At 38.9% G+C, this 26,944-nt stretch overlaps 3 protein-coding genes across 22 annotated transcripts in view; 1 reads left to right on the top strand and 2 right to left on the bottom strand.

The window, feature by feature from the left end:
• Positions 1–26,944, bottom strand: part of fbxl4 (F-box and leucine-rich repeat protein 4) — a 420,342-nt gene that overhangs the window by 85,149 nt on the left and 308,249 nt on the right. The gene's annotated exons all lie outside the window — the stretch shown is intronic.
• Positions 1–26,944, top strand: part of pou3f2b (POU class 3 homeobox 2b) — a 343,731-nt gene that overhangs the window by 2,410 nt on the left and 314,377 nt on the right. For 9 of the 16 annotated variants that reach the window (XR_015510229.1, XM_087285087.1, XM_087285089.1 and 6 more), the window contains exons 2-3: positions 375–512; positions 23,749–23,839. The gene's annotated coding sequence lies outside the window, so the exon portion shown is untranslated. Of the gene's footprint in view, positions 1–374; positions 513–13,962; positions 15,053–15,211; positions 16,129–22,338; positions 22,508–23,748; positions 23,840–26,944 lie in introns of those variants that run through there. The other 7 variants (XM_087285091.1, XM_087285093.1, XM_087285088.1 and 4 more) reach the window with 3 other exon arrangements.
• On the bottom strand, positions 30–26,860 carry mms22l (MMS22-like, DNA repair protein). Of its 4 annotated transcripts, none has more exons than XM_087286013.1 (25): positions 26,802–26,860; positions 25,722–25,932; positions 25,506–25,631; positions 25,361–25,413; positions 25,201–25,288; positions 24,921–25,098; positions 23,727–23,820; positions 23,506–23,636; positions 23,313–23,426; positions 23,047–23,223; positions 22,907–22,969; positions 22,314–22,433; positions 21,322–21,557; positions 18,059–18,568; positions 11,482–11,669; positions 10,479–10,629; positions 10,278–10,408; positions 9,598–9,737; positions 9,361–9,517; positions 7,191–7,360; positions 6,873–7,084; positions 6,611–6,777; positions 573–669; positions 325–492; positions 30–202 (listed from the first exon to the last, which is right to left on the bottom strand). In XM_087286013.1, the coding sequence occupies exons 2-25, from the start codon at positions 25,895–25,897 to the stop codon at positions 127–129; spliced, it is 3,723 nt and encodes a 1,240-aa protein (XP_087142139.1). In that variant the 5' UTR covers positions 25,898–25,932; positions 26,802–26,860; the 3' UTR covers positions 30–126.

The following is a 26,944-nucleotide window of genomic DNA, read 5'->3' on the forward strand; positions in this document are numbered from 1 at the left end:
CTGATAGCGAGGCACAGAACACAAGGGTATTCAAACAAAGTTTATTCACAATTCCGCAACACAATCAAGTCTACATCGTGTACATGGTATACAACAGTGGATTGAGAGTTGATGCAGGCACTGAAGTCAGTCTTCTTCTAAACTAATCATCTCAGCCTGCCCACTGTCTCCAAGCAAGGCCAGCAACCTCCTATAGCCATTCCTAAAAAAAGAAGAATTTTTTATTAGAAATTGATGCATAGTAGAAAGCAAACGGGAATGCTAATAGGTAGCACTGGTTTCTTCTCAGTTCTCAGCTGACATCTAGGTTTACTGCTGGCGTACCTGAGTGAGGTATTCTTTCCCAGACCTCTCTTGCACTCTGTCTTTCTCAGGCTCAGTGTCAGAAAGGGAATAAGAGCCGCCACTGTGAAGGGGTGAAGGACGGCTACAACTTCTAGAACATTATACACTTGCTGATCGTATACGCCTTCATTCTCATCCACAAAGGCCCTGGGAACGGGAAAAAGCAGGTAAGTTTGAATGAGAGTGTACAGACTCTAAAGCTGCTCAGAGTGGTGTGGGTTCATTACCGTAGGATTGCAGTAGTGTGTTCACATGGCTGTTCTCCGACCGCAGCTGTGCACCTCTCCACAATGAGCTGTGTAACCTCTGAGCTCAGCCTTTTTACTGAAGAAAAACAACAGGCATTTGATTAAATAAAAATAATGAAATATAACTGACTGTAACTACTAGTTATTAAGTGTTTATTAATTATGATTTCTCTAACTCGTGTTTTAGCAATGCCCATTACTACTTGTATTTTTAGATTTTTGGTTAAAAAGGTTGGTCTGTAGAATCTACAGGTCTTCACAGGTCTAACTTCCAGCTGAAATATTTCCAGTGCACAAAAAGCTATTTAGAATAAAGTAATTTTTTTGGTTTATATATATTTTTCCCCCACAATATGTTAGGGAATAATAGAAACACAATCATCATTTATTGTAACTGGAGTAAGAACAGTTTGTGCCAAATATACTCAAAGATACCCAAAACATTTTAAATATTACTCCATCATTTTATATTGTAACTATATTACCATTCAGAAGGTTAAGGTCAGCAGATTTTTTATTTTTTTTTTGCATTAAATTGCTCAAAAATGACAGACATTTACGCTGTGACCCTAGGGGTCTGTTCTTCATAAGTGGATTACTCAATTAGCTGCATTTGATTATTGACGATTTGACATGATCCAGGATTGTTTTGATTCTTTAAAACTCATCTGAGAGTTGTTGTCATAACAACAGTTCTGGGGGCTCAAACCTGCTCTGGAGCAGCAGCTTATTTCATATGAACAGGATTAGATCAGGTCTTTTCAAGCAAAGGTAAAAAAGAACGCATGTACGGAATATGATATTTTCTTACAGTCATTGTTATATACACTTGGGAAAATAGTACATAGTTTTAAAAATTATATAACAGACAGGCACACTAATGAACTTTTTTTTCATTTAAAGGAATAATAATTTATGCAGTCATGCACATGTTTTGAGCTAATATGTCGTTGATTTGATGCTTTGCAAAAGTTGCAGACACCTATCAAAATGCTTTATGAAGCAAAATAAGCTCTATGCACAGAGTTTTAAAGCCAATGATAAACTTCTGGTGAACGCTTAATGTGACAATTTTCAATTTCACAAGGTTACTTTTACAGCATTGATGTTGTAATGTAATGTAATGTAATTACAATACATTCAGTCAAATAGACTTAAGCTTTCATTTATTTGTTTAAGCGTGAAACGATATGAAAGACCCTTGTAACTGCTAGTGGCACCAGTAGCCACAGGCTAGCACAGAAATTTCATTGAAAATGCTTTAAAATAAACTGTCCTATTTTAAAGACATGGCGGGAGGAAATGGAATTTAGTGCAGTGCTTCTTGTCCGATCTGAGACCCACTTCATACATAACAGGCAGTGAAGACCGCTGATTAAAAAAAAAATCAGATCTTAAACGTGACAATTTTTTAATGGTAAGACAGCTCACCGGAAGCCCTTGGTCTGCCTGGCTGAAAATTAAAAGTTCATGTGCATATACGCCATTAAGGTAAACAGTCAGTTATTCCTTACGGCCTAGTCTACAATAATAAAGAAAAATTCCGCTCTAAAAGTAAAAAAATTCTATAGACACATGAATATGTAAAGCCTGTTGCCCACAACTAAAGTGGAAAGTTTTTGTGTATCATATTTTACAAACCTTTTATTAGGAAATTTATGTAATCTTGCTCACATGGATAATTAAATATTAATCAGATGATGTCATCACACAGCTGTGCCATCAGCCAATCGTTGCATTGCTGATCATGATTTCAACGATCATTAGATCTGCCCTTCACAACACACGTAGTGATCTCAGATCACTTCATCCAGACATTTTAATCTGATTCACACTCTTTTGAAGAACCAAATTATCCTAAAATCAATAGCCGCGTTTCCACTATCGCGCCTAAAGCGAGCGAGCCAGGGCGACCCAAGGCCAGTGGGGTTTCCACTGTCACTTCCGGGGCCTAATCGGGCCAAAGCGGGGCTTTCTTGGGGCCAGCGGCCGGCCTTTTTCGGCCGGCCATATACCTTAGGCCAAGGAGGGCCAGCTGGGGCTTCGGGACGGAGTGAAAAGAGAGGCAGGCAGTTTTCTGATCGCACATGAGTACATGCGCCAAACAAATAAAGAAATAAGGGAAAGAAAACATCTAGCCTTATAGTCTGGGGTCTTTTTGCGTATGATCACCCTTATGTTTTCCTTTTAAATGTAAGGCCGCTGCATAAAATAATAGTTTTCATTTATAGTGACGTTTTTTGCTGCGTCCTCCTTTATGTTTCAATAACGCATAATAATCTTTACACCATATTAAAGACACAGCAGACAATAAAGGTTTTCGAGAGTTTTTGTCAAGTTTAAAATGTTTGTTTTTGCGCGTTTAGATACCTGTATGTGTGTGAGACCGGGCAAAAGCGCTCCTTTACAGCTAGGGGTGTAACGATATTAAAACCGAACCGAAATATCGCGATACACCAACCACGATACGTATCGCGAAACTCTCGTGGCGTACCGCGGTACTCTCACGCCCCCTGCTGCCCATTGTTGAGGTTGACGTCACTTGTCTCTAACTAATTGAACCAATTTAAACACATCTTTATTATAATATTTGATTAAATTGTTTTAGTAATGATGAGAATTTGTTCTAAATATTATATTCTAAAGTTAGTATTTTAGTGCATGTCATGTCATGTGACTTGAGTGAGCATCACACTCGTTACTACTGGACGCAGGATGGCTGCTTCACATAGTACTGAGATTGCAGATCCCCAAGACACATTTAAGTCATCTGTGAGGAAACATTTTGGTTTTCCAGTTGAGTACAGGAATAGAATTCGTGTCGTAGACAAAGCGCACGCCTGTCTGTCTCAACTGTTTCACGAAACTTACTTGTAAGGAAAAACATTTAAAAAGTGGGATAATTTCACAATGTGAGGGTGTAAGCAACAGAACTGCCAACAAAAGTGATTTATTGTACAAAAGTAAAACCAGAATAATGCCCAAATATACAAAAAAAGAGAAATATTTACACTAATAAAAATAATATAATAAAGTAACAAATTCAAACCAAAGTATCAAACAAAAATTAGTTAAACTCGAGCAAGGGGGTGATAGTGAAGACAAACAAAAAAAATAAATATAATAAAACAATTCTAACTCATGAATAACCCCTCTTACCTCGCTAAAACTGATGAAAAGAAAAAAAAGGTCTTCAGCGCTGTGCGCCGCATTCTTCCATATACTGAATAAAATAAAGATGACCTTCACCTCTTACCTGATGTCTTTAACAATACATTTTCTACGTGTTTGCAAAATGGAAATCGTATGACATTTTCCCTATCCACCTTACACTAAGACTGAACTTGAGGAGAAACAGCTATATTGTCGGAGCTAAAAAATAATATACAAATCAATTGAAATAAAAATGTACAAACCTCACAAAATTTCTTAAAGTGGGCAAAAGTAATGCAAAATAATTTTACCCAAACGAAAGTTAAGCAAAAACAACGAAAATCATAATCATGTCAGAAAAATACACGAAAACGAGATCAAAGGAAAAAGCGCTCTCTCTCCCGCTCTTCCTGACATGCTTTTTACATTCCCGCGCTGTGTCGCCAAATGATGATAGATCGGTCTCCTGACCAATCAGCTGTCAAAAAGGCGGACCTACAGAAATGACAAGCATCAGCTGTCGTGAAGGCGGACCTACAGTGCATAAATGACCGGCAAAGAGGGAGCGGGAGAGAGAGTGAGAGATCGGGAGGCAAACATACAGCCGGCTACAACCGTAACATTAGTTTCAGACACAACCGCAATGTATTTTACTGGTGAATATGTCATGAAAAAAAACTTTACAAACACAGTATATGTATATTTTTCATTAATTTAAACGGAAACCTATCTATTTAAATGAAACCATATAATCAAAAATGAGCGTCTGTGTCAGCACAGAGATCAAGCCTCTCATCGGAGAATGTGGATATTATGGTGTTTTTGAAGAAGATCATTCACTAGTCTACACTGCAGTTATTTATTTCATTTTAGTTTACTTAGTTAAGATGGCTCCACTAAAGAGAATAGTTTTTTTTCTGACTAGTCTATATTGGAGGTATTTATTTAATTCTAGTTGTTTACTCGGGTATCCTGACTGTACTAAAAATGCGATGACAAAGTTAATAAAGAAAAAGTTAAGATGTTCTTGTTATTAAGTGAATTGTCCCTTAGCATTGCTGTTAACATGGCATCAACCCTAACCCCACAACAAACAGAAACCGAACCGTACCGAACTGAACCGTGGCTCCAAAACCGTTAACCGAACCGAACCGTGCCTTTTGTGTATCGTTACACCCCTATTTACAGCTCTGTTATGCCGCGAGCGGCTTTTTTCTTTATTTATTTTGGAGATAATACACAATATAAATACAACAGAAAGACATAAAACTTAACAAATTATGTGCCCACTTTCGTAGACTTTAAACAATATAGTGTCATATCTTGATAAAATAGCCTAAGCTATATTGAAATATAATTTAAAGAATTACAAATATCGGATATATATAAAATCACATTAAATAAATTAACCAATATAAAATAAACAAAAGCTAGCTATAACAATGTAGGTAGCCTAAATACAATACATAAATCAAACCGTTTTAAAGCCACATATAGCCTAACTTTCATTTTACAAAGACCTATCTGGAAAAAAAAAAAGATTTTCGATATTTTCTAAACACTAAACACCGGAGAAGGTTTGAAATATTTATATAAAGTAAATATTTATATAAGTAAATATTTATAAAGTATTTGAATACGATATTAATCAAATCGCGCAAATAGTGCATTATTTCGGTGAGTGAAAGCAGAATCTAGCCTATACCTTTTTTTCTGTCACTCAGTCCTTTGCGCAGCGCTCGCTGCTTTAAATGCATCGGGGGACAGCTCAAACACAAAATGTGTTCAATATCCTCAAACAACCGTTTATGTTTTTATATGAAGGGGTTAAATTTATAAATTAAACTTTAAATAAAGAGCTTTAGTGAATAGCTACCGAGCGCAACAAATATGGCTATATTTTATTAGGCTACTCGCTCTTGTGCTGAAAACTTAACACGACTTCTATCAAAACGAGGATGTTATAAAATACATGCCATATCGAGTTATAAAGGAGAATTTCTGTGGTTTTATATTATGGATGTGTGCGCTCTCTGTGTTGGGTCTCTGCGTTAGTGGCGAGAGCACTCGATGCACAATACCAACAGTCGGTCGGCGAGTAAACAATAAATGTAATGAATGGAAATACACAGGTCTGTGCGTATAGACATTTCATGTACTGCTGTACAGTAACGTGTCGTTTGTTTGTTTCGGTTGTCTTCATTTTAATGGTTTCGTTTCGTGATGATTCTATGGTGTGCTTTATCTGCCTGTCCTCATTCCCGCTGAAGTGGGCGGGTTGTGTGACGTTTGATTCGGGGACGTTCTGGGGGCGGTGTTTGCGAGACGCGCTGTGAGCTACTAGCCTGACAGTGGAAACGCGACATGATTTCAGCCTCATTTCTCAACCTTCCGGGCTATTGGCCCGGCCCGGCCTGATTAAAGCCCTGGCTCGCACTGGCCCGATAGTGGAAATGCAGCTAATTATCAAGATTAAAAGATCTAGGATCTCTCAAATCATCATAGATCATTTTAGCGAGGTTTGAAGAATGGCCCCCAGCTTTCTGTTTTGAATGCAGTTCAACACAAAGTACACAAAATATTGAGCAACACAACTGTTTTCCTTGTTAATGTTAGGATTTCTTGACAACAGATTTAAAATATTTTTGAAGAAATGCAGTCTTGATGAAAATTTGTGATATTTTGTCAAATCTAGTGATTTCTAAAAGATAACATTTCACAGGAGGAATTGTAGTATTAGAATCACTTACAGAGACTTTTTTTCAGCTTATGAGTGCTAAATTTAGAACCAATGACTTTAAGTTTAACACGCTTTTCAAAAACATCATGTGAATGGACCTTCATCTGGCATGTCCCCTGCCTACCTTGTGGTTCATTCACCAGCATTAAACAGCGCAGCACTGAAGGAAGGGGTATCGTGAGCAGGGCAGGATCTCTGTCACTGTTCCTTTTCAGGAGCTCCAACAGAAAACAGAGAACAGCTGCAAGTCGAGGAGGAGGAGCGAGACCTTTAAACTGGAGGAAGTTCTCTCTGCAGAAACAGAAAATATTGTTGAAAATCTGGACATCTGTTTCTCTAGGTGTAAACATGAAATCATGCTAAAAAAGAAGAGGAAAGACTTGCACCTCAGCACATGCAGAATGCTCTTCCTGAGTCTTTCACCCTGTGGACTGGGTGTAGATTCACAGGCCGCCAGCAGGACAGGATGATTGACCACTGCTCCAGTAGAGGGTGTGGCTGGGAGGAAGCGGCTAAGGTACTGTGAAATGACACTGTGCTGCTGCTGCTTCAGGTACGCCCCCTGAGAATGGGACACGCTCACTGCCTCGGACAAACCCTAGAGATGCCAACACAATCTCAGTTAAGATCACAATTAACTATGACCTCAGGATTTCCTAAAAGATTGAGTATAAAGTGAGTATTGGATTAGGAGGCGCATTAACCTGCAGGAACATAGGCAGACTGTCTTTAAGGGCTGACAGCATTTGAGTGTGTGCAGCAGTGTCCTGTTGGAGGAGAGCGTGGGGCAGTAAAAGCACATCTACAATGCGGAAGAGCAGCTGCTGGGCTTTAGAGGTGGCCAATAGGTGGCTCCAGTGCTTGACCAAACAGCCTGAAAAATGTACAGTCACAATAAGTTTATAGTAAACATGAAGTTCGCCACCATAGGTTTGAGATGTACCAAATACTCATGAGAGAAAAAAAGCGCAATAAGTCATAATCTTGGGTGCGTTTACGAAAACCATTGCTAGCCAACTTAGTTCACAAGTTCAATCGTTACAAACATAAGCTGCGTCCCAAATGGCACACTATACACTCATGCACTATGTACTTACACACTCAACAGGATAGTATATGTATGTAGTGGTGTCCCAAATGGCACACTAATGTTTTTTTACTAAGTGGAAATTCAAACCGTTTCCCTGATGACGTTTGACGGTTGCCAAATCAGTGAAATAAACAACAGAATTATCAAATAATACCTGCCGTGAGTATTGCTGCACTCACCATCGGGAGGCGCTATAATCACTCTCGTAGGAGAATTTTGCTTTCACCATCCATAAAAAAATAATAATAATAAAATAAAAATAAAGTTATTCAACATGTGCGTCCGATAGCTCCACCCCTTCCGCTACGCAAGCAAACCTGCGGTCGTTGAGTGCGTGAAGTGTCCATCATTACACACTTCATTTTAGCGGCTGAATGAGTGCATCATCCGGGTAATTAAAGTGCACTAATTATTTTTAGAGTTTTCAGTGTGAACACACTACTTACACTATTTATACTACAAAATGGCGTAGAATAGTGCATAAGTATGCGATTTGGGACGCAGCTATAGTTCATTGATTTGTTGTTTCCCAAATCCATCATTCCAATGAACATTCACAAACTTGTACGCTTTCAATTACACCTCTAGAGCTGTAGTTAGAAGCATAGTTCCTGGTTGTGTTACAGCCCCAGTTATCTTCCCTATACCCTATTCCTTTCAAACATTCCATCATTTAAACTTGGAATGATAAACAAGCATTCAAGTAATCTCCCTTAGGTGTCATTTGCTTTAAATGTATTTTTAACAGTTTAGTTATAGCGATCTTCATATTGAAAATTGCAACCCATTCATAGTGCACGAAACCATTTATGCCATTTTGAACGCAGCCAAGGCTCATGACGAAGACTATAGATGTCCTATTATTTAAATGCAGAATTTTCACCTCCAAAGCTTTAGAAAACAAAAATATATAGCATACGCTAATGGTTTTAATTTATTAATTAGGAAATGTATCTGTACTGTATATGACATAGGCCTTTTGGTTACAACATTTCTGCAGTGGTTTGAATGTGTCAAAGTTGTAAAAGTAGACTTTTACAATAAACAAAATAAATAAATTAATACATAAATAAAACAATATCCTACTTAATAATATAATAATAATTATTATTATAAATTATTATTATTATAAGGAGGATTTTTTTTCATTTCTTAATAAATAGCCAACTGTAAATTATAACCATTAATGGTTTATATATGAGAGTAGAAAACATGTTCGCTTTGGTTTTATGTTTTAGAATAAAATATATTTTCAATAGTATTTGTAATGGAAAGATATGGTCTATATGTGCTGTTTACATATATTTTAATTATGGAAAACGAGAGCATGATTTTCCCAAAACTAACACTGGAATTTTTTTGACGCATGTACGTGTAAAACAATATAACTTGCACAACATTTATTTGTTTTTTCTCCAAAGAAGTTGTTACCACCCTATTTAGAGTGTCCTTATAGATGTTTTATGTTATAACTAACATGATTCAAACAATGGATCTGCGACAAAGCAACTATAATTTTGGGAAACACGTCACTACATCGTTCTTTTCCCAAACAATGCATCGTACTATGGTAGTTTAGTTGCGTTGTTGTTTGAGAAACGCACCCCTGATTGGTTGAATTCTACTTGATATTTGTGTCATGCTCTTTAAAGGATGTCACACACCGGATGCGCCGCGACATGTCGCGCACATGACAGTTGAAAGTATCGCACACCAGACGTGCACATTCGCATGCTATTTAAAATGAAACTAATCAAAATTACATCATGTCAAAAGACACTGACCTATGGTCCAGTACGCTAGGTGTAGTCCCTCCCGGCTCTTGTTCTGCAGGTAAGGCTTGATGTATTTAAGGATATCTCCTACATACTCCAATGCTCGAGACACTGCTGAAGAACGCTCAGAAAGAAGCTGGAGCTCACAGTAGGATCGGCCCACAGCCTGACAAACAACAAACACAGTGTTTACAGGATGAAATACAGCAAGGCTTATATATTAGAGCTTGCGGTTTGAGACTGTACCTTGAGGAACACTGCCATCGCAGCTTTGGGGTCCTTGACAGCAGCAGACTGCAGGCCAGCTCTCTGCAGCACAAACTCCACTTCTGGAAGCCGGAAGACCTGTCTGGTTAACTCGGCCAACTGTTCATCCAGATTTCTGCCTGAACAGACAATACCACAGCTGCTCACTCTGACACACCCAAATCATTTGAAGAATACTGATGCGGCATCCTTTGTGAGCAACTTCGAGTAAAGGATAATCCACACACAAATGGAAATACTCGTTTACTTGCTTGTTATAATTTGTTCTTTGCAACAACACAGCAACGGACAAACCTGAAGTTAGAATAACATAGTTGGAAAGTCAATTAACTTAAATCAATTAGGTAAATTAATCATTGTGAAGGAAGTATAAATGAATCAAGCCAGCATTTTTGGAAATTCAGCATTTTCCAATCCAAGTAGAGAGAAATTGGTCTTGTTTGGCCAAAATAATTACATGTGGCAGTTTTAAATAAAGCTACTGATTTTTAATAAGTGGTACTTTGTAAGATACAGGATCGCCACAGTTTCACTGTTAACATAATATTATATCTGGTTGTTTTGACCTAAATTTGACCTAAGAATTTCACTTTTTCTGGGAATTATGCCATGCACTGCATGCCACACAGGCCTGCTATGACCTGATGAGATCTTTGTACCTGCTCTTGTATCTGGAGCATCTGGGCTTTTATGGAGGTACTGTTGTAGGACACAGCGGATCCAGGCACGCACACACAAAGCTTGGGCTGAACCTGAGCCTTGTCCAGAACTAACCCAACTGACCAGTTCTCTGTGAGACACAAGATGAGTCAATCCAACTACGCAATGCATGAAAGAGCAAGTGGAGAAAAGACACTGACCCATTTTGCAGCAGGTGATTGAGATAGTGGGTTACCAGCAGGGGGTGGAGCATCTCATCCCAGCCAAAGCTCTGCATAATGGACTGGATGGGGTGGGGCTGTAGGTTTTGAGGGGCAGAGCCAGGCATGTCTAATGCCAACAGCGTGAAGCCTAATTGCATAAAATACTGTTAGGTTTAACATTCAATCCCACATTTCTCTTGAAGTGATGATACCAACCCTTTGCAGACTTCAAGGACAACACAATCTTAAGAAATACACAGATATAGTGCTCAGCATATATAAGTACACCCCTCACAAATCTATCTTTTAAATTCAGATTTTTATTAGCAAACTATACAATATTATATTTGTGCATATGCATTAGATTAGTCAGTACTAAAGCCAAATCTGGAGCTTATCTAACAAATTAGCTTAAGATAACCGTTCAAAAATTAGCACACCTAAATTTAAGTTATAAAAAAATATCAAATACAAATTTAAAAAAGGAAAAATCAAGAGAAGAAAAAAAAAAAACAGGAAATATTTGAAATTTAGGTTGTAGTTTATTTTTTATAATTTATAATTTTTTGTAATTTATATTTACATAGGTTGTAATTTATTTTTGCAAAATTTTGCTTAAATTTAATTGTATTATCTTTCGATTTCTAAATAAGTTTGGTGACTAAAATTTTATTTTAATTAATATATCTGTTGCATAAAGCTGTTTTGTTTAAATGCACCAAAATACACTGAGAAATTGAATTGAATTTCTCTCATTAAACAGAAGTGCAGTTCAAAAGCAAGAAAGTCAGCAGGTCATAATACTCATTTGCCAAAATCAATCAAACTACCCCCCAAAAAACAAACCGATGAGTTATTCTGTATTTGTGCATCAGAACGGCTGCACATGAAGACAATTCCCTTCTATTCAGCTCTTTTGAGGCAGAACTCAGAGAGAAAAGCCAGCCATGCAAAGAGAGCCCCTGAGAGAACAAGAGTTCATTTTCTCCGTTTCCCTGACCTGCTGCGGCGTCCGCGAGCTGTGGCGGGGGGGTCTGGGAAAGCCTCATGCTGCACAGGAAGGGGAAGAAGTGGGACCAGAGTGCCGCTGCTACCGCTTGGTGGCGCTCTTTAGCCACGCTGGGGAGAGGAGCCCAGCTGGGAGAGTCTACAGAGTGAGACGGCTGGCCACAGCGCTGGTGAACTCTCCTAAAGAAACAAACAGAGAAACACATTAATGCCAGACACACACAGCAAGATTTCTCAGCCATCATGCTTATGAACTAATCCTGCTGAAAGAAACAAAGAGAGGAAAATTATTTATCGAATACCTTGAATAAATATTTATAATTAATTGAAAGGTTTTTAAAGTATGATTTTACAAATATTTTGAAAGAAGGTTCATGTACTAATCAAGACTGCATTTAATCAGTAAAAATATATAATACTGTCAAATGGTATTATTGTTTCAATTTCTTTTTTATGGTATTTTTGTTTCCATAACTTAGTCTTCAGTGCCATGTATTATTTTAAAAATAATTCTGATAACCTGATTTGGCATTCAAAAAACAAGGTGGAAACATTTTGGAAACAATTTTTTAGGATTCTTTGATGAAGAGGAGATTTGTAACAACAGTATTTATTTATCTCTATTTTTGAACTGTATTTCTATAATATATATCTTACGATATAAATATACTAAATATAATCATGTTTATTATACTCATTTAAATTTTACATCCTTTAAATAAATGTTGAATTATTTTTTTAATTTACTGTAATTCTTAAAAATATATTTTTGAAAGTATTTCTATAAAATAGGATTTCAGACCTCAAAGATCTTAACTGTAGTGTATTCATATTATAAAAATAAAATAATTATATGAAATATATATTATTATTCATTCATTTCCCTTCGGCTTAGTCCCTTTATTCATCAGTGGTTGCCACTGTGTAATGAACTGCCAACTTTTCTAACATATATTTTACCCAGCAGATGCCCTTACAGCTACAACCCAGTACTGGGAAACAGGGTGGTCACGATACCATTAATTCATGTTACGATTCTATACCAGCTGAATATTGTGATACCAAGCAGTATTGCAATACTGGAATTGTAAGTCAAATCCATGATATAAAAAAAAAAAATTCAGAAATACTATTTTAAAATGTTATAATAGTCCTACTTGAATATAAGTCATATTCTCTTATTATAAAAAAAAAAATTATTTGCACGCCACTTCACCTAAAATGTATTAGTTCTTTTGGTATATTTTGTAGATAACTGGCCAGCAAAAAACACATTAAAATAAAGATACAAATTATACCAAACAAAATTAGTAACAAAAAAAAGTTACCCGTTTTGTTTTTTTTTTATATTCAGTTTTATCAGGTAAGATAAATTTAACTTTTCACAATTGTTGCGGTTGTTGTAGCCTTTAAACCATATTGACAGGAACAGAAACAAACTGATTCAGATTCGAACTGAAGTGTCAGAAATCATGCAATAGGCTACCATAAAAGGCGTAAATTCTACAGTTTTGCAATTTTAAAGGGCTCCACAGACTATTAAACTAGAATAGTTTGTTGCACAAACATGTGAGCATTTTAGTGATTTTTCCACATGCAACATTATGTATTGTACATAGACCGTTAATGACGATACTACCATTTACAAACTACAGTGGCACCACCAGTATATGAGCCATAGTATCACGATATTACCATAGTACTGTAAACCATGCAACCCTACTGGGAAACATCAATAAACACTCAGCCACACATATACACTACCGCCAATTTTCATTCATTCATTTTCTTTTTAGCTTAGTCCCTTTATTAATCAGGGATTGCCACAGCGGAATGAACACTGGGAAACACCCATATATTCCTGCGTTCACAGATAAACACTATGGGCAATTTAGCTTATTCAATTCACTTATGCCGAATGTCTTTGGACTGTGGGGGAAACCAGAGCACCTAAAGGCAATCCACGCCAACATGGGGAGAACATGCAAACTTTACACAGAAACGCCAACTGACCCAGCCGGAATTCGAACCAGTGACATTCTTGCTGTGAGGCAGCAGTACTAACCACTGAGCCACCGTGTTGCCTAAATATTATTATATAAATTATATAATTGCAGTTAATTATAAACATCAAATAAATATAAAATGTAAAACTTGTTTCGATCACAAAGTCTGATCTTCTAAAATCGTGCTCAGTAGCAGCATTGCGTCATCATACTTCACCACTGGTCATTTTTGCCATACATAAAAACTAAACGAATGAGAAGCTTCAGTTTTGAACTAAAAATAAATAAATAAAATCAGCCCTTTCTTCCTAAATTCAGTCAGCTTGACAAAATTTCTTGAGTTTCATGACCCCACATCACATCTTTTCAGATTTACACGTTTGTCTCTTTCGCTTTCTTTAGTTTGACTGCTGCCTTTCTCCCTGTGTGCATTATCTCAGCCCCCTCTGCCCTCTGTTTGGCTGCAGATTCTCCTCATCTCTCTGGACAGAGGGATTAGTCGGTGTGTGCTGGTGTGGGGCAAGCGCAAGTGGCTCCTCCATGGCCATGCAGTAGCTGTGCGTTTGGGTCTGAATGGGAGGCTGAGAGCACGAGTTTGGCTCTGCAGCGGCTGGCATTAGCTCAGATAAGCAGCTGAAGGGGCTGTAATCTCATTTAGACTGGAGATGATCCTCCTGTCCTGTCATTCTCAGCGATGAAAGCGAGAGCGCCAGGGAAAGGGCCGGGGCGAGCGTCACGTGCGCACTCACATGCACACACCTTCGCGCCTTCCAGCAAGGTTGCATCTAATCCAGGGAGAGCTGAGACAATCGATTAGAGAGTGAATTCATTAGCTTCGTTACCGCGGCGGAATGGGCCTTTCACACCCATCAACCCTCATTGTTCAAGACATCGTCAGAGACCCCACTTAATCCCCTCACTGCGGCGTCTTACACGCACACACCCCGTACCATCTGAACACTCGTTTAATCTCTCCCCGGACTGCAGCACAGATTCTGAACACACACCTCTGGAACGTACACACAGCGACTTACACGATCATGCCGGGCGCCCTCGTGTAAACTGACACACAGAATCACACAGACAGATAAGCATCATGAGCACGCCATCTGACATAGAGCGTAAGCTGTGATATCTCGCTATCGCTCAACACACACCCCGCTGATGGAGGAGCATGTCCTTCACTGCGACATTAAGAAATGGTAGTTGTTTATGACCAGGCATGCGTTATGGTATCAGCTAATATGCCTTTTAAAATTGTAAGGAGGTATACTGGAGCGGAATGGGGATCAAGTACCCAAAGAAATCAAAGTTTTTATAAGGTTTGAGGTAGACCTGGGCCGATAACTGATATTATATCGAATCAATAATAAGCTCTGGACCTTTTTACTCCATATTGATATAGAAGCCAATCACACAGCAGAAATGTGCAACAATGGGAATCTGTGGGAATCTGAGAGTGTTTTGATATTAGAGACCGTGTTTTTGGCCACGGAAAATTAATAGACTAAAAATATATTATGCCATTTAATAGACCCTCTAATTTTTGTGGCTCCAGTCATTGTTGGGGTACTTTAAATCTGGAAACATTAACAACTTATATTGAAATATATATCGTTATCATTCAATGTGGAAAATAATTATCGAGATTGGACTTATGCCATATCAGCCAGCCCTAGTTTGAGGGTAATCTGTAAGGTAGTGTGCTATGAAGAGATTTATGTTCACATTTCAATAGTAAATATATCAACATAAACATTTGTAAAACAATTTCATAGAGTCTTTAAAATTTTAGGCACTCAATATTGAGGAGTAATAGAGTCAAATATCCAGATGTAAAAGATTTGATTATTTCATTACAATTTATGTTGTGTGTTGGCTTTTACCAAATCTATGTACACATTTATACAATGGATGCAGCATCCGGGATTCGCACACCTCAGTACAATTTTGATTAACAATAAAACACATCCTTACTCCCTCTCAGCTGTAAACCTTGCACATTTCTTGCACATTCTCAAGACATTAATGTTTAGTTAGGAGCAATGGACACTAGGGCTTTGTTTTGATAGTTTTTTTTTTTTTTTTTGGATCTCCAAGTAACATCCTTATCTAATGTTTTTGATATTCTAGTAAATGATTACCAAGTAGCAAATTATAGTTCATTGCTTTTAGGTAATTTAATCCTGCCAGTTTAATAAAAACACCAGAAGATTAATCACTAAATATGTTTCACTCCAGTACTTCCCACACATAAACTTTATTTGGGTGGGCCTCCCAGGTATATTAAAAGCTGCCCAAGTATATTTAATGACAGTTTTTTTTCTTCTTTTTTTAACAATATTATCAACCTTTTACACTTTTTTTAATCCGCCGAGATATCTAAAACATCCATGTTCGATTAACCAGTGGAAAGTCTTCTCTCACCCTACTTATTTTGTACTGCTGATTGTGTGTGCACGAAAACTGTCAACAACACTTTCTCACGTGCTCTGTAGAGACCCACAGAGATGTGTATTTTTGAGGCTTAAAAATTTGTCGTGCCGGTCTTTGTAAATCTCAAAACGTCCGGGAGTCGATTTTTGCTTTTACTTTCTCAAGTTGTGGTTTTTCATTACCATTTTATTAAAAAACACTTTACGCTTGGCTTTACAGCAGACAGCGCACACAGCCGTGAGACAGAGAGAAAAAGTAAATAACAGATAAACAGATTCTTTAATCTAAATGATTCCAAAACTTTACTGTGTACTCAGAGAGGACGAATCTAAACTGGATGCAAAATATATCTACATCATTGGAAATAATTAACTCATTTGCCTTATTTTAATTATCTACACTTTTTATTCTAATTATTAATAAATATTTATTTATTTTTAGAGATATTATCTCTTCATTAATTTTTCCTGTAATTTAGTTCTCACTTGCTGTATATGTTATTAATTTGATGATATTACATATTTTAAACATATCTAAAATCCTTTGGCAATACTGTACTAAATGTCATGCCAATAAAGCAACCTGAACTTGAGAACCTGAAAGGGAGAAAGTGAGCAGCTGTGTGCAGATTGCTCCTAAATAGCATAAAAATAAAAGAAATTCTTTTTTATTTCAGCAGCCTTTTTTAAAACTTTAAACCACTGAAAAGAAATGATGAACAAGTGTCATAATAAATAAAAGTATTGTTAAAAATCCGACTAACACAGCAAGTAAATTTCAAACCTGCGTCGAAACACTGCACTTATTAATAAATCTTTACACAAAATACACTACAGCACCTTTTTAAAGCAACTTGTTTTTTGAAACCAAGTTAAACCTGGTTTGTGTTCTTACACGAGTTTGACAAATAGCCCCTGCTGTGTTGAGCAGAAACAGAGAGAAACGGTGATAATGCTCACCACCTCCCTTCTTGGCCTCAGTGTCACTGCGCTCTCTGTACTCCTGAGGGGAAAAGGGGCGCACGGCGAAAGCGCAGCGGGGAGGAACCAGATTAATCGATTGGCGAGAACTCGATTAGTCACTTGGCAAAGGCGCCACCGTGCTGCAGGGGTCACCATTGCGATCTCACTGCCCACACACAAAGAGGATCGTGGCAGGGAATGCGATGAGGAGAATTAGAGCGTGACTAGAGCCTGGCCTGTGTTATCTGCGTGAATCATCCGTCAGTTACAGTCTGCCTTACATCGCCCCGTGTACGCGTGCTGGCTAATTCACGTAAGGCTTGCACACACTGTCTCCATCCTAAGAGCCATAATGAAGCCAGGGTTCAATTTACCAGACCACATAATATCGCGTTAATTGTGTCAGTGAAAACGCATTAATAAAAACGATACAACAGAACCGTGGTGAAATTAAGAGTAATTTGTGAAGACACGTTGAAGAGCGCCCCGTCTCTTTAAACTGGGTCAGCGGGATCTTGGTGCCAATGTGAGCCAGTTCAGGAAAAACTTGATTTTATCGCCTATTAATGTGCAAATGAGTGGCCTCCCACCCTGAGATCCTGCCTGGCAATTGTGGGAATTAGTAGCATTAAACTGATTCAGAGTTAGATGGGTAAGATGAGAGGAGTGGACACTTAAGCATTGGATTCTTTACCTTAAAGGACTGTGTATGTGAGTGTGTGTATGGACACTCACAAAGTTGGACACCTTACTCGATCGCACCCTAGACACCTTTGACCACGTCAGCCATGTAAGGCACACCAGTGTCCCTGCCATGAACTCGTCCCTCCCTTCAGTTCAGTCCACACTCAACTGTCTACAGCCAGAACCGGACCCACGGGCAGAAACTCAACACAGCTCTCTTCCAGCACCTGTACAGTCTGACCCGAGTGCCACGGGCCCCTAGAGATGCACGAGGACCTCTGCGCACAATGGATAAGCTTATCTCTATGCAGTGTTGTAACTACTGCACAATCAAGCCATTGTCAACATATGAGGGATGCAGGGGAGAGATTTGAGCTGTGCAGGGGCCAGGGTGCCATATGTAAAAGCCTTTGGGATTACTGTGTATTTGTGTGTTCGAGGAACTGCCACGTCTAAGAGTAAAGTGTGTGTGTACTCTCACCGTAATTGTGCCAGCACCGTCTGCAGGAAGCCCAAAGCGGAGCTGAGCTCGGACTGGCGGCAGGCGGGCAGCAGGAGTCCAAAGCCCTCGTTCAGAAGCCTCTCCTCTGACAGGGTAAGATTAGGACTCGTCTCGAACACCTCGCTCACCCCTTCCAGGTATGAGCTAAGTGGTGCCCAGAGAGCTAGCTTGCGTGAAGGCTCGGTGGTCTTCAGGTAGAACTCGCGGGCCGATTGGCTGAAGTAGACGGCCAACTGCTCCGCCAACGCGCCAACATCCAGTCCCTTCTCCAAATACAGCAGCACAAGAGCCAGCTGGCCCCTCCACTGCAGTGCGCGCAAGGCCAGGGGCGTGGAGTTGGTGGGCAGCATGGCTAGTAAGTCGCAAGCTCGGCTGGCCACGTCCTCCAGCTCTGCACACTGCGCCAGGACCAGGAAAAGCAGCAGGAAGTGCAGCAGGCCCGTGTCAGAGAGCTCCGTCATCCGCCTCTGGTGGAACTTTGAGTAGAGTCTATATGGACATACGAGACAGACGTGGTCATAATGGTGAATAAAAATTGCTGAAACAAACCAGTTATCTTCAAGATTTTATCTCTCTTTATGTTCATATAACTTCTACTATTACTGGACACAAACTAAATCTAAACAAATGTGGAAAGTTTATTAAAAATTAATAAAACTTTGATCTAAATGCATGGTGTCTAAAATTCTGTAGCTGTAGAAAAATGGTCCTATTATGCACTGTATTATCATTGAAACATTTTTATTTTTCATACTGGACTTTTTCATGCTTTGCTAAACCTGCCACTGTCCCCAACACAAAAGTATTATTTTTTAAAAGTCATTTCATGTTTAATACATTTCAATAAATCATAACTTTTGTTCACATTTTTCTCAACTAAAAACAGTAAGCTTGAACAAACTATTTCAATCAACAGTTTTATTTCATGACAACTTTTGTTTTCAAGGCATAAATATTAATGTCAATAATTAATTCAATAATTAATTCATTCATTGTTAATTCAATGAATGCAAACCAGTATCTCACAATCTGTAGCTGCATCCCAAATCGCATACTTATGCACTACTCAATGTCATTTTGTAGTATAAATAGTGTAAGTAGCGTGTTTACATTGAAAACTCTAAAGATAATAAGTGCACTTTAATTACCCGGATGATGCACTCATTCAGCCGCTAAAATTAAGTGTGTAATGATGGACACTTCAGCACTCAAGGACCGCAATTTTGCTCACGTAGCAGAAGGGGCGGAGCTATTGGGTGCACATGTTGGATAACTTTATTTATTTTGGATTGTAAAAGCAAAATTCTCCTATGAGAGTGATTAAAGCACCTCCCGATGGTGAATGCGGTTATACTCACGGCAGGTATTATTTGATTGTTTGGTCATTTATTTAACTGGCAAACGTCATGAGGGAAATGGTTGGAATTTCCGCTTAGTAGGAAAACATTAGTGGTCCATTTGGGACGACACTACATACATACATGTAAATATATACAAGCTTGTGTCTTCTTTGTTACTTACTTGCTCCCTGGGCCGCTTTACGGCTGATTTTGGTATTTAGCCGCACCATGTTAGTGTTTCGTAACATCTCATTTTAACAAGGTGGGTTGTTAGCCCAATGCTCAACCCCCAACCTGGAGGACCAGGACATACACACAAACACTATGGACATTTTAGCTTACCCAATTCACTTATACCACATATCTTTGTACTTGTGGGGCAAACCCGGAGGAATCCCACGCGAACACAAGGAAAATATGCAAACTCCACACAGAAATGCCAACTGACCCAGCTGAGGTTCGGACCAATGACATTCATGTGGTGAAAGTGATACCCATTGCACCATAGTGCTGCCCATGTCTTATTTACTATTGTACCCTAAATGATGTCATCAGAATGAAAATAGTGGTAAAAAAAATCTAGTAGTAAAAAAAAAATAAATAAATAAAAAAACATGTATTTGTATATTTCTTTCTGAAAACAGCTCTAGACTTTCAGGACCTCACAATTGTGAAATGTGCGGCAATGTATAATTGGCAATACTAACATGCATTCACTGTCCAACTGGCTTTATGAACTCACAAGTGATCAATATTTAATCCATTCCAATGATATTTCAATCACACAAATTCTTTTGTAGCATAAAAATAAAAACAATGAACGAGAGATGGGTCCATCAGGATCAAAAATTTAAGCGACACTCTCACTCTGAACTAAGAACTCTACTCATCGCCAACCTCTTCCAGACGTTCAGTCTTCCTGGAGAGCTGTGTGCCTGTGAGCAGTGTATGCAAGTTTGCTTGTGTTTGTGTGTATGTGTGTGTCTGTGAGAGAGAGTGTTGTTTGATCCTCCAGGCACCACAGTGAAATGCCTTTAAAAGACCATGTTAAATGTCAGAAACACTCAGGCACACAGTGGTAGCTGCACTGTCGTGTGCGGCTCAATTTGCTGCAGCACAGGAGGAGAAATCAATATTGACCCCCTCCGCTCTCCCCTTTCTTTCTACTGTTGACTGTTTGGCCCAAACAGAACCCTGCAGGTTCCATAACAAACACACGGCACTTCAAGCAAGCCTCTGAGCATCGGTTTAATGTTTGGACAAAAACACATCACGCAAGGCTGCGGGGAGTCAAGCCACGTTGCCGCTACAGATAGACGGGGAGCACGGAAGTGTGGCGCAAGCTTTTAAAGACTGACCCGACCCAAAGAGAAATGGAAGGAAGGCTGTCGAGATATTGTTTGCGTTTCTCGCCTGTCTGTCTGGTTGTTTGTTTGTTTATCACGGACAGCTTTTTTTGTGCCTGCCACGAGCAGATGCTGCTCATTCCCCGAGTACGAGCTTGAACGTGCTCCCTGCCGATCTCATTAATGCGCCATGCGCCGTGCCTCCCACCGAGCGCGCTCCAAGCCCGAGTGGCATCAGCGAAGCCCACACCTCCTCGTGTGTTTGTGTGTGTGTGGGGAGGTGGAGATGGTCCTGGAGCCAGCCAAGTCAGCCCCCGCCACGCCATTGTTGGAAGCCTGAACGCCTGCGTTAAGGTGTATTAACTGTTATGCTCGTTAGCTAATTAGCCTCTGTGCTTGCTGCACGACTGAGCACGGTCCAGACAGAAAAATTCATTATCCAGATTTTGTCCGCTTCTGCCTCTTGCCGGAGCTCTACCAGATTGTCAACAGATCTGAGATCGGCACACAGAGGTGACAGGGTCTAAACTTTGAAAATCCCAAAGCTCATTCTCACCTGCCCTTGATCTGTCTCCAGGGGGCGCCGCCAGCATGTTCCTGGCTCAGGTGAAGGGCCAGAATCCGTAGAAAGATATGGAAGGAGTTGGCTGTGCGGTAGAGCTGAGTGTGCGAGCTGGAGCCAACCGGTGCTGGGCTACAGCAGCTTTTAGCCTGCTGCAACAGACAGAGGGGAGTCTTGCAAATACTGCCCAGTCCCGACACACCTAACCAGGGCACGGTGAAAGAGCTGTTCTGTGTGCACATGGAAAGAGAAGCCTTCAGAATTTAAAGTAGTATTGAAGTGTCTTGCACACTGATGAAGCATAAGTATGATCTAATTGAAGCATTACAGTCAACATCAAATGTTCTTCAATATATTGAATATAATTTAAGCCTGTTAGTTTTTCAAAGCTTCTTTCTGATTCAGCATGGATCTAGTGTATGAAATCTTAGTAGGAGATCTAAAAGTTACTATATAATATACAATAAAAAAATATCAGCACAACAATGTATTTATTAATCTTAGTTGATTCAGGTGCTAATTTGTACATTATTCAAATTAAAGGATGCCTCCATAAGCTCAGTAAGTGAGAGCTGTCTTGTGGTACCATCACAGCGAGGCTGAAAATCACTTTGCAACACTTTTTCATTCACTGGTGCACCATTACCATGAGGACTGCTGAATTCCTTCTAATGTTCAAAATCACCCAAAAACTCATCTTTTCTGTGAGCACTTAATTAAAAACTCGTTTCTTAACCCCTTCCTACTCTAAATTATATTTTTATAACAAAATCAGAAGATTTGCATTAGTAGCACTTGATGTGAGAACTGCCTTTTTATGATAAATCACTAGATACCTTTTTCATTTGTTGGTCGATTTAGATAAAAGTGTATCTTTATCTGTAAATTTTAGACTGTAACATGAACTGACATGAACTAAGAATAAAGCTAAATTTTATTAGCGATTAAACTTTAAAAATGAATTTGACCTTGCAGCAATTACTTACTAGATTTTTGCTGTAATATTCCCAGAATGTTGTGACAGCGCTGACGTTTGGACCCCACATCAAGCTGAGACTGAGGCAGCAATGGACAACCACTCGTATCTGCTCTTCTTGTGCGGCTTTCTGAAATGAGACCATATCAATATTTACATTTCAGAAGACAAAGACTGCGTCTGTAACTGCCTACGACTCAGTAGGTACTGCATTTGAATTTAAAGTATTACTGTGCTGTTAGAAAAGTACATTCTATACAGTATTAATGTAAGCAGTATAAATGGAATTCAGACGTACTACATCTGCCATTTTGTCATGGTCATGTGACCTACCCGCGTCAAATGAATCACTTCAATCCCATTCACGAATTCTCTCACGGGACATCATGGCGCACTTCAGAATCTCGCTGGAATTAGTAGGTCATCCGGCTACTTTTCGCATACTGATATTCAAATTCGGACATACTACACGGCTTGCATACTTATTTTAGCTTACTATATAGAATGAAATCATGTGGTTTCAGATTCAGCCCATATGTATTTAATGGTACTAAACCACCAGGAAAAACAAAAAAAGCGTATTAACCAAATAAATTGAATCACCTTTGGATCACAGATAGACTTCAGCAGCCCGATCACAAAGCTCCAGTTATCCTCCAGTTGTTTCTGAAACAGCCACAAAGTTATCAATCTGACATTTAAATATACATCTCATCATGGGATACAGGTCAGTGTTGCTCTACCTCCTGTTGAGCAGTGCCGTTCCTGTTGTGCATCCCAATCTGGGCCAGGTGTGTGAGCAGCCACCAGGTGAAGCCCTCGGGGTCTTTACAGTGCACAGGGAATCCTGGGTCACGATCTCCTGAAGTCGTCCCCTTCAGAACAGTCTGCAGCAAGGCATTTATATAGCTCCAAAAAGACTAGATTGAAAAGTACAGTTAGAATACAAAATTGTGCAAAAAACACAGACACACGTAAAAACTAACATGCAGCGACTGTGTGTGCTAACCTGTGTGTGTATGCTTTTGCTCCTGTGCTCCAGTAAATGTATGAGCAGAATCCATAATTCCTTTGTGCAGAGGCAGTGATAGTGATGAGTGTTCAGAGTCTCTGTTGGTCTCACCTGGAGGAAGAGAAAGAAAGATTGTTGTACCTCCTAACCTTTACACCACCGTGTATTTTATGTTTGTTTAAAAACACACCTTATTATATTTGTTCATGGCCAGGCCAATGAGATCACAAAACAGGTTGTTGACCTGGTCTTCAAAAAGACTGATGTTGGTGAGCGTCTCTCCTGTTAAGTTCACGAACTGGTGTGCGTAAACTACCTGACCTTTTGAAATCACCAGGACAAAATACTCATTAGTAGGACAGTCCCAGATTCAAGCAAAATCTCAGCCCATTTCCGGCTATTGCAACATACCCATCATTCTTTGCTCCAACAGGTGCAGGATCTCTAGAACAGACCAGTGGATGTCCAGGTGCAGATGCAATAGTTGCCAGGATGGAGGAAAGAGCTGTACATGGGGTGACACTGTAAGTTTCTATTCTTTATGAGACTTTCTTTTGCTACTAGGGTGAATAATACAATGCTGCAGATCTAAAGATTAATCCACACTCCTGGCAAAAGTTGTAAATATGAATGTATTAATAAATGCATTAAGACAAATAGTGTAATGCAGACAAAGTTGATTCATTTTATTATTTAATCTTCATTCAATATATTTCAAACTGTCCCCTTTTAGTGCAAATGTGAAACTAAATTTAATTGGGTTAACACCACATGGGCATGAAATTAAATGCTTACTAGTCAAAGAAGCCTAGATTAAAAGAAGATGGCCAAAGAGGACTTTTCTGTCATAAACTATTACAAATCACCTTGTCAAAAAATATGCTTTGCAGCAGTGTCAAGTAAGACAAATAACACAGTGTTTAAGGATGCTATATATACATACAGTATATACACATTTAAAAAAAATTCAACCCTGCAAACATACTAAATACAGAAATGGGGGCATTGCATCTTGGCGTGTGCAGAGTGAATGCATAATAACTGATTTGAGTCACTTTGAAAGTGGGTCTTCAAAAAATGTTGAATATAGTCACGAAATCGGAATTGAAGATCTGCAGTATAAATGCAGCCAAAGTGTACAATTTTTGATACTAAATACTCTTTTAAATGTCATTAATTAAGTTATTCTTGTTGTAAATATGCAAATATTTTATGGCACAAAATATTGTTACACTAGTGTATTCTGTAAATCATAATAAAACTCTATTATGTTCTGTGTATGATATCATTAAATATCATAATTATAATGTATTTTTAATTTTTTTGCACAGACCAAACATAAAATTAAATATGCTTGAAAAATATTGTTATATTAATTCATTAATGCAAATGATTCTGTTTTCGTTTAACATTTAGTGAAAAACTAAAACTTATTATTTGAACTCTATTCAGTAGTGAACAGCTGTTGCCATTTAATCTACAGTACTATAACTATTCCCATAAGGTTGAACAAAATCTTTATGTCAGCATTATTGGCCCTACTTGGAGCACACTTTTTGACACCGACCTAAAACAGGAAACGAGCACAAAAGTGTTCTGCTGTACCTTTCCCTGGTGTTGAATAGTGAAAGCACTCTGGACATTAGCTGGCAGATTTCCGATTCGTCCAATAAGAAGTGTGATACTGAAAAGCTCCTCCACTAAGACTGAGGGCAGCTGAGCCTCTGCGTCTTTAAAGGGGTGAACAGGACCTTCATCTAGGGATTGTGAGGGCTCCAAAAACCTGAACATTGATACAAGAAGTTAAAAATCTACTTCTGAAAGTATTGCCAAGCCATAGCACAGGTTAAGAGTACAAAAACTTTGAGCTCTCTAAAATGTGTACCTGTAAATGAACACCTTGATATAGCTGAGGAAAAGCACACACTGCTGCCTCAGTTCCTCTGCCTCATAATGAAGACTGCTTGCTTGACCTAAAAGAATATTTATTTTATTTCATCAGAATGCAACAACTTTTCCTAAAACGTCAGTCTCCAGATGCTTACCAAAATCATGTGAGCTGGACTGCACCAGCGTTTCCAGTTTTAACACCTTTTGTCTGAAAGGAAAGACAGATTGTCAAATTAGCAGACTTCCTGTTTCAGCAGACAACGTGGCAATCCTCCAGAGCCAACACACCTGCACTCCTACCTGAACAAGCCAAACAGAAGTTTGGTAGATTCCACCAGCGCCGTCTCCGTCACCCATGGGAAGTCAAAAATATCAACTGTGTCCCCCTCAAAATCTGCAGGAGCTGGATCGAGCTTTAACAGCAACCTAAACATGGAAAAGATGATCATTTTTTATTAACCTTAGACAAACTGAAACAGATTAAAGCATCACTGTTATAACACCGAAACTAAGCACCTCTTCAGGGCTCCTCTGCTGATGTAGCCATTTGATGATAGCCGTCCTGTGTCTTCTCTGCCTGCTTCATAAGCACAGGTGAAGCAAGGAGGCCGACTGGGAGCAGATTCACCATAATGATTCAGAGCAGATGGAGACACAGGTGGAGTGAGGGACTGTGAGAACTCACTCTCCATGTCAACAATGTGCAAACAGACCACTGGGAAGAGAGCTAAATAGAAAAAAAAAATGTTGTAAAACCCCATTTTAGCGATGTATTAAAGTGGCTAAGATAATCAAACAACTGTTTAATAAAAACAAACTAAAGACATTTGTCTGGACTGAATGCAAGACAATCTTGAACGAAGAAAAGATGTGAAGTTGGTTTTATATTCGCACATTCATCCATTTTTGAACTTGAAGACAACAAGTGACACGGGTCCTATATTATACTTTGAATATTCACGCAAGTATGACTTTAAAACAACATAAGCTCTATTTATTTGACCGTGAACAGTGTATTAACTGAAAATATGATTTCCCTACTTAGAATTTGCAAATAATGCTTTTCTGAAATTATATTATTGAGGAAAACGTCAGAATTTGCGAACATAAAACTGACTTTACCTCAATGGAAAATGCTTTGTTTTAAATAGTGGTAAAGTTGGTTTTATATTTAAATATTAAGACATTCTCAATTTCTCCTTAATAATATTATTTCAGAAAACTATTCTTTGCAAATTGTAAATAGGGAAGCCATATTAGCAGCAAATGGCTATCACAGTACAACATTGTTTACAGTGAATTAGATAGTGTTAATGTTGTTTAGAAGTCATACTTACATGCTAATTCTAATCGAATATTCAAAGTAACATGGTAAACAATACAGAGGCTGCTAAATAAACGAATGTGCGAATATAAAACCAACTTTACCTCTATTGGTTTTAACTGGTGTTGTTAGCAGTTGAACGCTTTGTATTTAAAGCACTAAATTGTCAGTCATCGGCGTGTAAGTTGTATCAGCAGAAGGCGAAACCTTTCCTCTTCGTCGAATACAGGCGTTTTTGTCATTCAGGCTGTAACAACTTCAGTAACACTTACTTCAGCCACTGTTGACAATTTCTGCGTCCTTCTTCCCAGTGTCAAAGCACTCCCGCGCTACAGTCACGCTCACCCCGCGCATGCGCGCAACCGTGTCGCTCATGCAAACCGCTCTGTGGTTGGTCAGAAGTTCCCGGAGAGGC

Source organism: Danio rerio, chromosome 16 (genome assembly GCF_052040795.2).
Source record: "Danio rerio strain M-AB ecotype USA chromosome 16, GRCz13ab, whole genome shotgun sequence".
Taxonomy (NCBI): Eukaryota; Metazoa; Chordata; class Actinopteri; order Cypriniformes; family Danionidae; genus Danio; species Danio rerio.

Excerpts from the sequence above, each read along its gene's own strand:
- mms22l (XM_087286013.1), bottom strand. The coding sequence starts at position 25,897 with ATGGAGAGTGAGTTCTCACAGTCCCTCACTCCACCTGTGTCTCCATCT. Across the intron at positions 21,558-22,313 it reads AATATTACAGCAAAAATCTA|AACAGCTCTTTCACCGTGCC; the intron begins GTAAGTAATTGC and ends ATGTGCACACAG. Across the intron at positions 10,409-10,478 it reads AATCACCTGCTGCAAAATGG|AGAACTGGTCAGTTGGGTTA; the intron begins GTCAGTGTCTTT and ends TGTGTCTCACAG.